The sequence below is a fragment of the Anser anser genome (genome assembly GCF_964211835.1).
Source record: "Anser anser genome assembly, chromosome: W".
Lineage (NCBI taxonomy): Eukaryota > Metazoa > Chordata > Aves > Anseriformes > Anatidae > Anser > Anser anser.
The window spans coordinates 938,779-952,850 of NC_139731.1; the positions used below are offsets into that span (position 1 = coordinate 938,779).

At 49.3% G+C, this 14,072-nt stretch overlaps 1 protein-coding gene across 2 annotated transcripts in view; it reads left to right on the plus strand.

The window, feature by feature from the left end:
* LOC310888671 (ADAMTS-like protein 1) overlaps nucleotides 1–14,072 on the plus strand; it is an 83,307-nt gene that overhangs the window by 29,253 nt on the left and 39,982 nt on the right. The window contains exons 1-4 of one of the 2 annotated variants that reach the window (XM_083815609.1): nucleotides 10,025–11,779; nucleotides 11,995–12,021; nucleotides 12,489–12,551; nucleotides 12,759–12,890. In XM_083815609.1, the coding sequence (XP_083671735.1) occupies nucleotides 11,726–11,779; nucleotides 11,995–12,021; nucleotides 12,489–12,551; nucleotides 12,759–12,890 (276 nt within the window). In that variant the 5' untranslated portion in view covers nucleotides 10,025–11,725. Of the gene's footprint in view, nucleotides 1–10,024; nucleotides 11,780–11,994; nucleotides 12,022–12,488; nucleotides 12,552–12,758; nucleotides 12,891–14,072 lie in introns of those variants that run through there. The other variant, XM_083815608.1, reaches the window with a different exon arrangement.

Consider the following 14,072-nt stretch of genomic DNA (forward strand, 5'->3'; position numbering starts at 1 on the left):
CCAAGACCCCATGGAAGGTTACTCAGGTGCAACCTGGAAGGTTACATTTCTCACAGTCTTAATGGTATCATTGGTCATGGAAACTGAACAGTGGGTGCACAATACCTATGTGAAACTCACCCAGGCAGTGAGTGATAGTTTCAACCTTTCTGACTGTTGGGTGTGCACAGTGCTGCCTAGAGGCAACCTAGAATTCCCCGTATGGGGCATACGCAGTATGAATTGGACATTGACCTTTGCGCACCCAAGAAATGGAACATGTCTGTTTGGCAAGGATGATCGTGAACATCTAGGGGAGAGATTTGAACTAGTCCCACATGAAAATCTTAACATATACACCAGATGCTTAAACGATAAAACCTCATGCGTAGGTACAGGTCCACTTAGTTATTTAGCCCAGGAACCTGACAACTGTAGTATGGCAAAATATGTAGGCTTACTAAAATTAGAGATTATGGTGTAGGTGTCAACGAACTCAGGATCTCACGGCCTCAATTTTCTCACGCAAATCTGCAAGCTACAAAAAGGATTCTATTGGCTATGTGGAGATGATCATGCTAGAAAAAGCTTACCCTTAAATTGGAAGGGTCATTGTATTGGGGGCTATCTTAGCCCTCAAGGGGGTGTATTCAAATAACCCCTTCGTGATGAGACCCACGAGATTCCATAGTTTTGTAAGGTGGTTGATACCATCTCTGGGAATAAGTGAATTAGAAAAAGCTGTCGTAAATATCTCAGCCACAGCTGATGCTCTTTCGGCATTACAGGAAGAAATTTCCTCCCTACACAAAGTAGTGCTTCAGAATAGGATGGGATTAGATATACTTTTAGCCAAGGAGGGAGGATTGTGTACAGTCATAAACCAAACTTGCTGTGTATATGTCAACAAAAACAGATTGAGACTGACCTGGAGAAGATTTGGGAAAAGAATAAAATTTTGCATGCAGTAGCTCAGGATGATACATCCTGGGGATTTACAGACTTGGTAGAAAAATTAACTTCCTGGTTGCCAAACCTAACCTGGCTGAAACAGCTGTTAATCACAATAATCGTGGTCGTGGTTTTGTTCATGGTTCTTTGTGTAGTGATCCGATGTACCTTATGGTGTTTTAAGAGTAACGGAAACTCCTACAGTGAGTGGAAAAAACCAACTCAGACGGAAACTGGAGTCTAACAGATATTTTGAAAGAGTGACAGATAGAGAAACACTATATAGAACCTAGAAATAGTAAAAGAATTTACTAACTTTTTAGAAAAGGGGGGACTGAGAGAGGGAGTTAGGAGAATCTTATCAAGTAGAGATAGAGCGCTGACGGCATTAAACTAGGATGCTACTTAGTGTCTTTGCTAACTATGGAGCATTGTGCCAATTAACTAAAGCAAGAAGCCTTGGGCCCCTTACCAAGGTCAGTCTCCTAATAAGAGAGTGAGCCTATCTTAAGAAACTAGTAGAAACCGGTCCTGTGGATGGACAAGAGCCAAGGAGCAACTGAGTCTGTGCAAAGACAAGAGGTCAACTAGCGGTGACGAGGAAGAGTCATCAATCTTCATGCCCACGACCCCCGACGACCACCACCAGAATACACTGCGCAAGCGCAGATGGGAGGAGTTTACTGAATAAACATACCTACTTTACAATCTCACTGATTGTGGAGTCCGTTTTCCGCAAGTCACCAGCAGCAGTTTCTTCCGCAGGGTCAGTGCCCATGCCCAAGTGCGACACTGATGGCACCCGAACATTCGCTGTAGCAGGCAGCAGAGCGAGCAGCTCAGGGGAGCAATTTTAAAATCCAAGAGGCACTTAAACCAACCAGGCATACTAAGTCTATCTTTAACAAACTTTGTAACCCCATCCCTGGGAGAGGCACGCACTGAGTGCTGCCCAGCCGGGGGGCTCTGGCTTCCCCTCCAACTCCTGGAGTCCTTCTTTGTGGGTCCTGCATATGACAGTGGGACCCTCCCATACGCTGTTTTTTGTTTGTCCCTGTTCTTATAGCCTGTCCCTATTCATTCCTTTTTTGTTTTTGTCCCTGTTCTGTTAGGCTGTCCCTGTTCCTGTTCTTCATGTCCCTGTTTGTTTTCTTCAGGTCCCTGTTTATTTTCTTCATGTCCCTGTTCGGGCGCCATTTGTGGCATAATTACCACACGGACACCAGGGTTCTTTCAGGATCAGTTACTGCTACCTCTTTATTGATGACATAACTTCAACTCTCTCTTACTGAGGGCATAACTTCATCTCTCAGAGTGAGGGAACAACTTCATTCTATCCCTTATATTCAGGACAGGCGCCCTTCCAATACCATTCGCCCCACAGCAGTACCTTTCCACTAACTATTCATTGGTCAACAACTTTGCCCTGCAACAGCAAACACCCAGCAACTTCCATGCCTTAAGGGCTGGAGAACAAGCAACCCGAGACAACAAGGTGTCTCCTGAATCACCCTTCTTTGTTCCCTCTCAACTCTTTAAATTCCTGATGGTCTCATCCTTAAGAGTCTGATGTTATCACCAACCATGGGGCTTGTTGACCCCCATGGCCACATTCCCACAATGCGGGGATACCAGCAGTTAACTGTATTGGAGGCTGAATTGAGTCTAACTGGGAATGAGTGGCAAAAGCACCATATTGTGACTGGCCCAGATGCTCCGTGCATCCTTGGCATAGGATGCATCAGGAGGGCTTTTGGCATAGCTGCCTTGGAGACAGAGGACATTAAACAGTTGTCTACCTTGCCCGGTCTCTCGGAGGACCCTTCTGTTGTGGGGTTGCTGAGGGTTGAAGAACAGCAAGTGCCCATTGCTACCATAGCTGTGCACCGGCGGCAATATCGCACCAACCGAGACTCCCTGAGTCCCATCCATAAGCTAATTCGTCAACTGGAGAGCCAAGGAGTGATCAGCAAGACTCATTCACCTTTTAATAGTCCCATATGGCCAGTGCGAAAGTCTAATGGTGAGTGGAGACTAACAGTGGACTATCGTGGCCTGAACGAAGTCACGCCACCACTGAGTGCTGCAGTGCCGGACATGCTAAAACTCCAGTATGAACTGGAATCAAAGGCAGCCAAGTGGTATGCCACAATTGATATCGCTAATGCATTTTTCTCCATCCCTCTAGCAGCACAGTGCAGGCCACAGTTCGCTTTTACTTGGAGGGGAGTCCAATTCACCTGGAATCAACTGCCCCAGGGGTGGAAACACAGCCCTACCATTTGCCATGGACTGATGCAGTCTGCGCTGGAGCAGGGGGAAGCTCCTGAACACCTGCAGTACATCGATGACATCATTGTGTGGGGTGACACAGCAGAGGAAGTTTTTGAGAAAGGGAAGAAAATAGTCCAAATCCTTCTGAAGGCCTGTTTTGCCATAAAACAAACTAAAGTTAAAGGACCTGCACGAGAGATCCAGTTTTTAGGAATAAAATGGCAAGATGGACGTCGTCAAATCCCAATGGATGTGATCAACAAAATAACAGCTATGTCTCCACCAACTAGCAAAAAAGAAACACAAACTTTCCTAGGTGTCGTGGGGTTTTGGAGAATGCATATTCCAAATTACAGTCTGATTGTAAACCCGCTCTACCAAGTAACCCGTAAGAAGAATGCTTTTGAATGGGGCCCTGAGCAACGACAAGCCTTTGAACAAATTAGGCTAGGCTAATGACTTGTCAAGGCTATGACTTGGTTGCCATCACGGAAACGTGGTGGGACCACTCTCATGACTGGAGTGCTGCAATGTCTGGCTATAGGCTCTTCAGAAGGGACAGGCAGCACAGAAGGGGTGGTGGTGTGGCTCTCTATATGAGAGAGTGTTTTGATGTTGTGGAACTTGAGGCTGGGACTGATAAGGTTGAGTCCCTATGGGTTAGGATCGGAGGGAAGGCCAACAAGGCAAGCATCCTGGTGGGGGTCTGTTATAGACTGCCAAACCAGGATGTGGAGACGGATGAAGAGTTCTACAGGCAGCTGGCAAAAGTTGCGAAATCGTCAGCGCTTGTTTTCGTGGGGGACTTCAACTTCCCAGATATATCCTGGAAGCACAACACAGCCCAGAGAAAGCAGTCTAGGAGGTTTCCGGAGAGCGTGGAAGATAGCTTCCTGACGCAGCTGGTTAGAAAGCCTACCAGGGGAGGTGCCCCGCTAGACCTTCTCTTCACAAACAGTGACAGACTGGTGGGAGATGTGGTGGTCGAGAGCTGTCTTGGGCAGAGTGACCACGAAATGGTTCAGTTCTCTATTCTTGGCGAAGTCAGGAAGGGGACCAGTAAAACCACTGTCTTGGACTTCCGGAGGGCAGACTTTGAGCTGTTCAGGACACTGGTTGGAAGAGTCCCTTGGGAGGTGGTTCTGAAGGGCAGAGGAGTCTAGGAAGGCTGGGCACTCTTCAAGAAGGAAATCTTAATGGCTCAGGAGCGGTCTGTCCCCATGTGCCCAAAGATGAGCCAGCGCAGAAGAAGACCAGCCTGGCTGAACAGAGTTGTGGTTCGAGCTTAGGAGAAAAAAGAGGGTTTATAATCTTTGGAAAAGAGGGCGGGCCACTCACGAGGACTATAAGGCTGTTGCGAGGCTGTGCAGGGACAAAATTAGAAGTGCCAAAGCTCATCTGGAGCTCAATCTGGCTACTGCTGTTAAAGATAACAAAAAATGTTTTTACAAATACATCAACACCAAAAGGAGGACTAAGGAGAATCTCCATCCTTTACTGGATGCGGGGGGAAACTTAGTTACAAGAGATGAGGAAAAAGCTGAGGTGCTTAATGCCTTCTTTGCCTCAGGCTTTAGCGGCACGACCAGTTGTTCTCTGGATACCCAGTCCCCTGAGCTGGTGGAAGGGGATGGGGAGCAGGATGTGGCCTTCGCTATCCACGAGGAAATGTTTGGTGACCTGCTACAGCACTTGGATGTATGCAAGTCGATGGGGCCAGATGGGATCCACCCGAGGGTACTGAGAGAACTGGCGGAGGAGCTGGCCAAGCTGCTTTCCATCATTTATCGGCAGTCCTGGCTATCGGGGGAGGTCCCAGTTGACTGGTGGCTAGCAAACGTGACGCCCATCTACAAGAAGGGTCGGAGGGTAGACCCGGGGAACTATAGGCCTGTTAGTTTGACCTCAGTGCCAGGGAAGCTCATGGAGCAGATTATCTTGAGTGTCATCATGCGGCACTTGCAGGGCAACCAGGCAATCAGGCCCAGTCAGCATGGGTTTATGAAGGGCAGGTCCTGCTTGACAAACCTGATCTCCTTCTATGACAAAGTGACGCGCTTAGTGGATGAGGGGAAGGCTGTGGATGTGGTCTACCTTGACTTCAGTAAGGCTTTTGACACCGTTTCCCACAACATTCTCCTCAAGAAACTGGCTGCTCATGGCTTGGACTGGCATACGCTTCATTGGGTTAAAAACTGGCTGGATAGCTGGGCCCAAAGAGTTGTGGTGAATGGAGTCCAATCCAGTTGGAGGCCGGTCACTAGTGGAGTCCCCCAGGGCTCAGTACTGGGGCCAGTCCTCTTCAATATCTTTATCGATGATCTGGATGAGGGGATCGAGTGCACCCTCAGTATGTTTGCAGATGACACCAAGTTAGGTGCATGTGTCGATCTGCTCGAGGGTAGGAAGGCTCTGCAGGAGGATCTGGATAGGCTGGAGCGATGGGCTGAGGCCAACTGTATGAAGTTCAACAAGGCCAAGTGCCGGGTCCTGCACCTGGGGCGCAACAACCCCAAGCAGAGCTACAGGCTGGGAGAAGAGTGGCTGGAAAGCTGCCTGGCAGAGAAGGACCTGGGAGTACTGGTTGATAGTTGGCTGAATATGAGCCAGCAGTGTTCTCAGGTGGCCAAGAAGGCCAACAGCATCCTGGCTTGCATAAGAAGCAGTGTGGCCAGCAGGTCTAGGGAAGAGACTGTCCCCCTGTACTCGGCTCTGGTGAGGCCGCACCTCGAGTACTGTGTTCAGTTTTGGACCCCTCACTAAAAGAAGGACATCGAGGTGCTCGAGAGAGTCCAGAGAAGGGCGACGAGGCTGGTGAGGGGTCTGGAGAACAAGTCTTACGAGGAGCAGCTGAGGGAGCTGGGCTTGTTCAGCCTGGAGAAGAGGAGGCTCAGGGGCGACCTTATCGCTCTCTACAGGTACCTTAAAGGAGGCTGTAGCGAGGTGGGGGTTGGTCTATTCTCCCACGTGCCTGGTGACAGGACAAGGGGGAATGGGCTAAAGTTGTGCCAGGGGAGGTTTAGGTTGGATATTAGGAAAAACTTCTTTACTGAAAGGGTTGTTAGGCATTGGAATGGGCTGCCCAGGGAAGTGGTTGAGTCACCATCCCTGGAGGTCTTTAAGAGACATTTAGATGTTGAACTTAGTGATATGGTTTAGTGGAGGACTTGTTAGTATTAGGTGAGAGGTTGGACTGGACGATCTTGGAGGTCTCTTCCAAGCTAGACGATTCTGTGATTCTGTGATTTTCTAAAGCTTTTCTTAATGCCCGATTTTCTGTTCTTGGTACTAGTGCCAGAATTTGACTCTCAGATGCCCGTTCTGCCACCCCTTTGACTCCTGCATCAGCCAATCTATTTCCCCTTTCGCTATCAGTATCCCCTGCTTGACGTAACTTTAGTAGGCAGGTACACCGCTTGGAGTAATTTCAGTATCTCTTCTGCATGTTTAATTGAGGAAGATAAAAGTCCTCTCTCTCCTTCCAAATTGCCCTGTGTGCATGCACCACACCAAAGGCATATTTCAAATCTGTCCAAATGTTTGCCAGCTCAAAAGCTCTAATCAAGGCGATGATATCCACCTTTTGGGCTGATGTTTGTTACCTCATATCCTGTGAGGCGAAGTCCGTGGCGGACGAAGCTGCTGCCATCTATATACCAATCCTCCGCATCTTCTAGGGGTGTATCCTTTAGGTCTGGTCAGCTGGAGTATATGGTGTCCATGGTCTTGATGCAATCATGAATGGGTAATCTGGAAACTCTGTTACTAAGGAAAGAGGCTGGGTTCACAGTATTAGTGCCGAAAAAAATTAGTAACCTAATAGTCCGTTATACACATTCCTTTTCTTCTTCGTATTGCAACAGTGTCCCCTTTTCCCGAAGGGGACTTTCAAGCTTCAAGATCACAGGCTAGTTATTTCCCGAATATGGTGGGGCTATTCTTGAACCCCTGTGGTAACACTGTCCAAGTAAGCTGAGTTTTCCGTCCTCTATTAGGATTTTTCCCATTCAAAGGCAAAGAGTTTCTGGCTTTCAGTTGCCACGGGCAGGCAGAAAAAGGCACCCTTTAAATCTAGTACCATGAACCAAACTTGACTGTTTTTCTCAGTATGTAATTCCAACCATTTTTCCCAATTTAAATTTCAAGCATTGCAAAAAAAAAACAAAAAACACCACCTTTTCCTGTTGGCCAGTTGCTCCTATTACATTTACAGACTAATTAACACAGAGAAAGAAGCTCCCGTAACCAACAAAAATTCAAGCCTCTGTCTTCGTTTCCTAGCTTTATTTCAACTGGTGGACCTGCTAGGGTAGATGCCCCAGGTCCCCGTCATTCCTGACTGTTGTAAGTTTGTCCTGCAGCCTAAGACAATTTCTTTCTGATATCAGGGGCCGATTGCCCTAGAAAGAGGCTAGCCAATTGCCTCTGTTTGTTTTCTGAAGCCAGGTCCAAAATTTTGTCTGTTTGTTTTAGGTTTTTTTCTCCTCATTGCATTTCAAAGTTGGTCCAAAAATTCAAAAACTCCATAGGGGTTTCTTTTGGACCTTGTTGGGACAGATTCTCAATTCCCAGTTTAACCAGATTTTGGTATTTCCGGGGTGATTAGGGTCTCAGTGGGGGGGTCGGTTAGGGGAATGCAATCGTTGACAGTTCCCTGAGCGGTGCCATTGGCAATCTGAGCTCACACAGGAACTCAGGTTGTTTTAAGAGTTAGCTGCTTTTCTGTTTCTATGACAACTCTCTCGGACCCATCACGGTCCCTCCGCCCCAGAGGGCTCACGCCTGTGATTTTGAGATCTCAGCCTCGGGTTGAGACGAAACTATTAACATTCCTACATCCTCTTTCCCTGCTCATTCAGCTTCAAACAGCTCTGTCAAATACTACATGCCACACCTTTAACACCTTCAACAACCCTTTAAATACTTCCTTTATCTTTCTCCAGCCTGTACTTTTCTAATGCCAGCACCGAAGGCTCAGTCAGGGGCCGACTTAATTCCATACCTTTTCCCTCCAAGATGCTGAAACAACATATCAGTATACAACATTTCATCCTATTTCCCTTCTCTCCTCAAAAACAACATTAATTGCAAGACACTGTTATAGTCGATTGATCCATAAAGTGGCCATTTAGCTTATATAGTGGCCACCATTGATTGCAATACTTAATGAAAGTCCTCTTGCTTTCTGAGCCCCCAGTTCTAACAATATCTTTCCAATGTGCCAATATGCACCCAATGAGGCTTTCTTTAAAACGGCTTTGTTTTGGATATTACCCATTTCCTTGATTTCCCATTCCTATTTATTTATTTATTTATTACTATTCCTTATTAGTTACTGTCCCTTGTTTCAGTTTCCACGCAAACCTTTTTATTGCAGGTTTTTACTATCTTTTCCGAATCTTCTTCCCAGATGTCCCAATTCTCTGGGATTAAACTCTTCTTTCCACATACAAACTTTACTATTTCAGATTCTTAATGAGCCCCGTTCCAATCATAAATCCACAGGGCTTCGGGAAAACACCTGAAGCACTCAGCCTTCCGTCTTCTAGACAAACAATAACACCTTTTCCACAAAATTTACATTTCAACAGGACCGAATTTCAAGACGAATGCCAATTTTTCTCATGCACTTTGTTAGTAAGCCCACACAAAACAAGGAATCACTCCTGTGTATCCATCAAGATGGGGGTTTAAAAGGTATTGAGGCCTAAACAAATTCGCTCTCCCCCTTCTTACCAAATTCCCAGGGCTCAGGCCCGAACTACCAAAGAAGTGACTCTCCATTCTACCGCTTTGATAATCAGTGGGCCCCCCTCCCCCCATACTTGGGAAACTGACCAAACACCACTGCGAATATACCAAAACTTTTAAACTGTTACTTAGGTCATGCTCCCACCTTCCTCCTTGTCAGACTCAAAACATTTAAGAACGAAATAGGATTACGAGATGCACCGCCGGGCCCGTATATTGGGCACCACCAATCAACACTTGGATAAGACAGCACTTCTTTTCGGTCTGTCATGCATTTCGTTTGTCTCCGGCGGCTCCCCTCGCAGAGAATACGGAACCGCGGATCGGAACGCCGCACTCGCTTCGCAGCAATGCTGCGTCTCACTCACACAGCACAATCACGCAATCACACAGAGAGGCCCCTTGCACTTCTCGCTCATACCACAAGAATATATCACTTAAAACAATAACCAAACTTGTTTGGATCGTCTCCGGCCGTGTTCCTTGTGGAGTAATTCACTTCACAACAATACTTTGTCTCAAACACATACACAAATGCTTTCAACATGAGATACCCAGACATCCACAAATAAGACATACAATTATCAACGCTCCAATTAGTATCCCTCCAGCAGCTGCAAATATTACCCAGATAACCTTGTCACAATTTTGAGAGGCCCGCTTACCCTTCTCCTGCTTCGTATACAGTCATTAGCAGGTCCGTCCTGGCTCCCAAAACTGGGATGCAGCGGTAACCTCGGATTTGCTCAATCTACTCCCAAGATCGCTAGCGGCTACTCTATCAGTCAGCAAATCCCCCTTGATTCTATCGGTCAGCAAATACCCCTTGACCACTCCATCGGTCACCAAATCTCCCGTGACCACTCTATCGCTCAGCCTGTAGGGTACCCTCCTCCCACATGGGGACTATGCTGCACGCCAGATGTCTCTGCACAATTTACCAGCTGCCCCGGCCACGCGTACGACTTGCAGGCGCTTCCTGTACTGTAAAACATACCGTTTGTCCGCGGTTTCAGGAGGTCCTTGTCTGCTCCCGTGGTGAGCGGCTGAGAGTGGAGACTCCTCCGAGGAAAATACTCGGGGTGCACCTAGGGGCGTCCGCTCCGCAGTCGATCCCGCAGCCGAGCAGAGAGCCTCCTGCCTGGCTCGCCAAACTGACTTGCGGAAAACGGACTCCACAATCAGTAAGATTGTAAAGTAGGTATATTTATTCAGTGCTGGGCAGCACAGGGGGTAGTCCCACCAAAGTCGTGCACGCCTGACGCGGCAACTTGCCTTGGTTATATGCAGTAAAGAGTTACATATGCATGAAGTTTCACAATCCGCCTATACATATTCATAACCTGTCCCCGCTTCGTATTAAAATTAGTTCCAAGGAGTCATTTCCGTAAACTCCTCCCATCTGCGCTTGCGCAGTGTATTCTGGTGGTGGTCGTCGGGGGTCGTGGGCATGAAGATTGATGACTCTTCCTCGTCACCGCTAGTTGACCTCTTGTCTTTGCACAGACTCAGTTGCTCCTTGGCTCTTGTCCATCCGCAGGACCAGTTTCTCACAGTTTCTTAAGATAGGCTCACTCTCTTATTAGGAGACTGACCTTGGTAAGGGGCCCAAGGCTTCTTGCTTTAGTTAATTGGCACAATGCACCATAGTTAGCAAAGACACTAAGTAGCATCCTAGTTTAATGCCGTCAGCGCTCTATCTCTACGTGATAAGATTCTCCTAACTCCCTCTCTCACTGGAGCCCACGCAGCCCTCCGTCCTGCCGAAGGAGTTCACGGGGACTTCTGCCGGCTCCGGGTGCCCGCACGCAGACAGAAATGGCTTTGAGAGAAAACAATTCAGGAGGAGGAGAGCTCAGAGACTGCAGCCGACTTCGGCCACCTTCCCCTCGCTTTCCCTCTCCATGTTCAAACCGAGCACTGTTCTACCGTCAACCTTTGCTGCCTCTGCCCGCGGCGCTGGGCTTTCGCGTGTGCCATTGCTCCTGTACATATTTTATCCTTCCTTTTGTAAGGAATGGTCCAGCAATTCGTGTCACTAAGGGATTTGAAGGGTTAACATTGAGGCCCGGGTCTAGGTGATAAGAGAACAAAAGGGTTTTTAGGGAAAAGTGCTGACTACTGCACGGGATGTTGCTAGAGTTTCTGAAATCCGGCCCAGAGGCTACCAAAGAAGGAAGAAGGGGGAGCTGAAGGACAATTGAAGGACAAAAGCCTGAGAGGAAGACAACCAGCCTTCAGCCCGAGCAACCCCCGAGAGACCACCAGAGACTGATACGCAGGCGCCCCTGGGAGGGTTTCGGATTCCGGAAACCAATTCTAATAACCCTGCCTCTTCTAGAAGTAGTAAGGAATATGTATTAGTCTGGGAGCATCAAAACCAGCCGCCTTACGTAACAGGTGTGCGTCCTGGGGAAGCAGAGACTCCCGGCACACCCAGCGCTGCTTGCTTGCCTCTATTCGTTTAATAAATTGTAAACTTTGATTGTAATCCTATTTGGGACTCAGCCATTTATAATACTTTTTATATTTGTATTTTATTTAAGGCTGTTTTGCCCCCCCTCCCCCCCACCCCAGCCTCGCTGCTCGCCAATAAAGCTGGCGCAGGGACCCCTGCCTGCGACCATAGAGACGCGGTCCTCCCGGCCTGCTAGAGCGGCCCCCCGCGGTCCTCCAGCATCCCAGCGTCCCTTGCGCGCTCCCGCCCGGCCTCAGCGGCTTCTGGCGGCGGCAGAGCAGGGGCGGCGGGAGCAGCAAGGCGGCGGCAGCCATGGCGTACTGTGGGCAGGGGCAGAAGGTGCAGAAGATGATGGTGCAGCCCATCGTAGCCTTCCTGCGGCCGGGGGGCAATGGGGGAGTGGGTGGGGGATGGCCCGGGCCTCAGGGGGCTCGGCCCGGGCCTTGAGGCCTTGTCCCGGGGCCCTGGGGCTTCGTTGCAGGGTTTGAGGCCTTGTCCTGAGGCCTTGTCCCGGTCCTGGAGCCCTTCTCCCGGGCCTGGAGCTCTTGTCCCCATGCTGAGCCCTTCACGCAGCGCCCTAGAACCTCATCTTCCGCTACCTGCAGAACGTGAGTACCGCGGGGAGAGGACGGAGAGGGGATGGGGATTTGGGGGGGGGCTGGGGGGAGCGGGGAGGGTCCGGTGATCCCCCTCGCTGAGTTTTCGGCTCCCACCCGTTGCTCAGGGCAGGTTTGTGGGGAATGGAGAGCTGTGCGGCGTGCTGGTGGGTACAAGGAGCTGCTGCGCAGCCCGGCATTTCCCCCTCGTGTTAACGGGAGTGGGATCGTGCAGCCGGGCGTGCAGGAGTGTTCCCTCGTGACTGGAAACGTGTTCTTCAGCAAACGTGTAGTATTCACCCAGTCATATAACACTCTAAAATGTCAGACTGTTAATTGAAACTGCCCCTGAGAGTTGCTCCTTGGAGTGTTTGGGAGCTCTAGCGGCTATGGTTAGCGGGTATTTCTGAACACACGAGAGAGAACAAAACTGCTCGCGGTGTTTGTGTTCCCGTTTACTCTCCTCCTTCGTTCTGCAGAGGTCGAGGATCCAGGTGTGGCTTTACGAGCAAGTGAACATGCGGATAGAAGGCTGCATCATCGTGAGTGTCAGCACGACCCCGCGTTACGTCATTAGTTTGTTTTCCCTCATTCACAATCCTATTTTTTCTTGTCAAGAAAAACTAGCCCAAGGGAAAAAAGAAATCGTGCTTCTCTAACAATTAGTCTTCATTGTCCAGCCTGGGTCAGCAAAGCTGACGATGGTTTGTGTTGTTGCTGAACTAATTGCCACTGTTGCTGATTTCTAGGGCTTTGACGAGTACATGAATTTGGTGCTGGACGACGCAGAGGAGATTCACTCCAAGACAAAATCAAGGAAACAGCTGGGTGTGTCGTGTGTCTGTGCAACCCGAGTGACGCGCAGTCTGAAACCTGCCCGGGTGAGCCTTCTAGGTAGCAGCACTGAGAGGTACCAACCATGTGACGAGCCTTGATGTTGAAGTTCAGTGAGCAATTCCTGGCTACATCTCTGTCCCTGATGATTTTTGAGCTGCTGATTTTGCTGAATGAAGGAGAATCTGTCCCTGCCTGAGACCAGTTCTGGTCTTTGAAACGTGTAATACCGGGTGGCCTGCACTGGCTGGAGGAGTCTGGTCACAGCTCCTTTCAGCTACATCTAAAGCCAGTGGCCCTCGGCAATTCTCACACTTGCTGTGATCTCTGAGTCAAAGCAGGGAGCCACAGTAGCGGCAGTGTTTATTTACCACCTGCTGGTGGACAGAAGCAACGATGTGCGCCCAGTGCTGGGGTTTTCAGCATGGAGAGCGTGCTGCTGGAACGGGGACGGTGGCCTGAGTGGGACTTGTAAGTGTGGGGCAGCTGGCAGGAACAGGACTCTGCGTGATGGGCAAAACCCTGCTCAACCACACGAAATACTTTCTGAAAACACGAGATTATTCTCAGGTTCTGGGCTCTCTCTAATCCCCTCTTTCCCTTCTCTGTGCTTCAGTTTTGAGAGGCCCGCTTACCCTTCTCCTGCTTCGTATACAGTCATTAGCAGGTCCATCCTGGCTCCCAAAACTGGGATGCAGCGGTAACCTTGGATTTGCTCGATCTACTCCCAAGATCGCTAGCGGCTACTCCATCGGTCACCAAATCTCCCATGACCACTCTATCGCTCAGCCTGTAGGGTACCCTCCTCCCACATGGGGACTATGCTGCACGCCAGATGTCTCTGCACAATTTACCAGCTGCCCCGGCCACACATATGACTTGCAGGCGCTTCCTGTACTGTAAAACATACCGTTTGTCCGCGGCTTCAGGAGGTCCTTGTCTGCTCCCGCGGTGAGCGGCTGAGAGTGGAGACTCCTCCGAGGAAAATACTCGGGGTGCACCTAGGGGCGTCCGCTCCGCAGCCGAGCAGAGAGTCTCCTGCCTGGCTCGCCAAACTGACTTGCGGAAAATGGACTCCACAATCAGTAAGATTGTAAAGTAGGTATGTTTATTCAGTGCTGGGCAGCACAGGGGGTAGTCCCACCAAAGTCGTGCACGCCTGACGCGGCAACTTGCCTTGGTTATATGCAGTAAAGAGTTACATATGCATGAAGTTTCACAATCCGCCT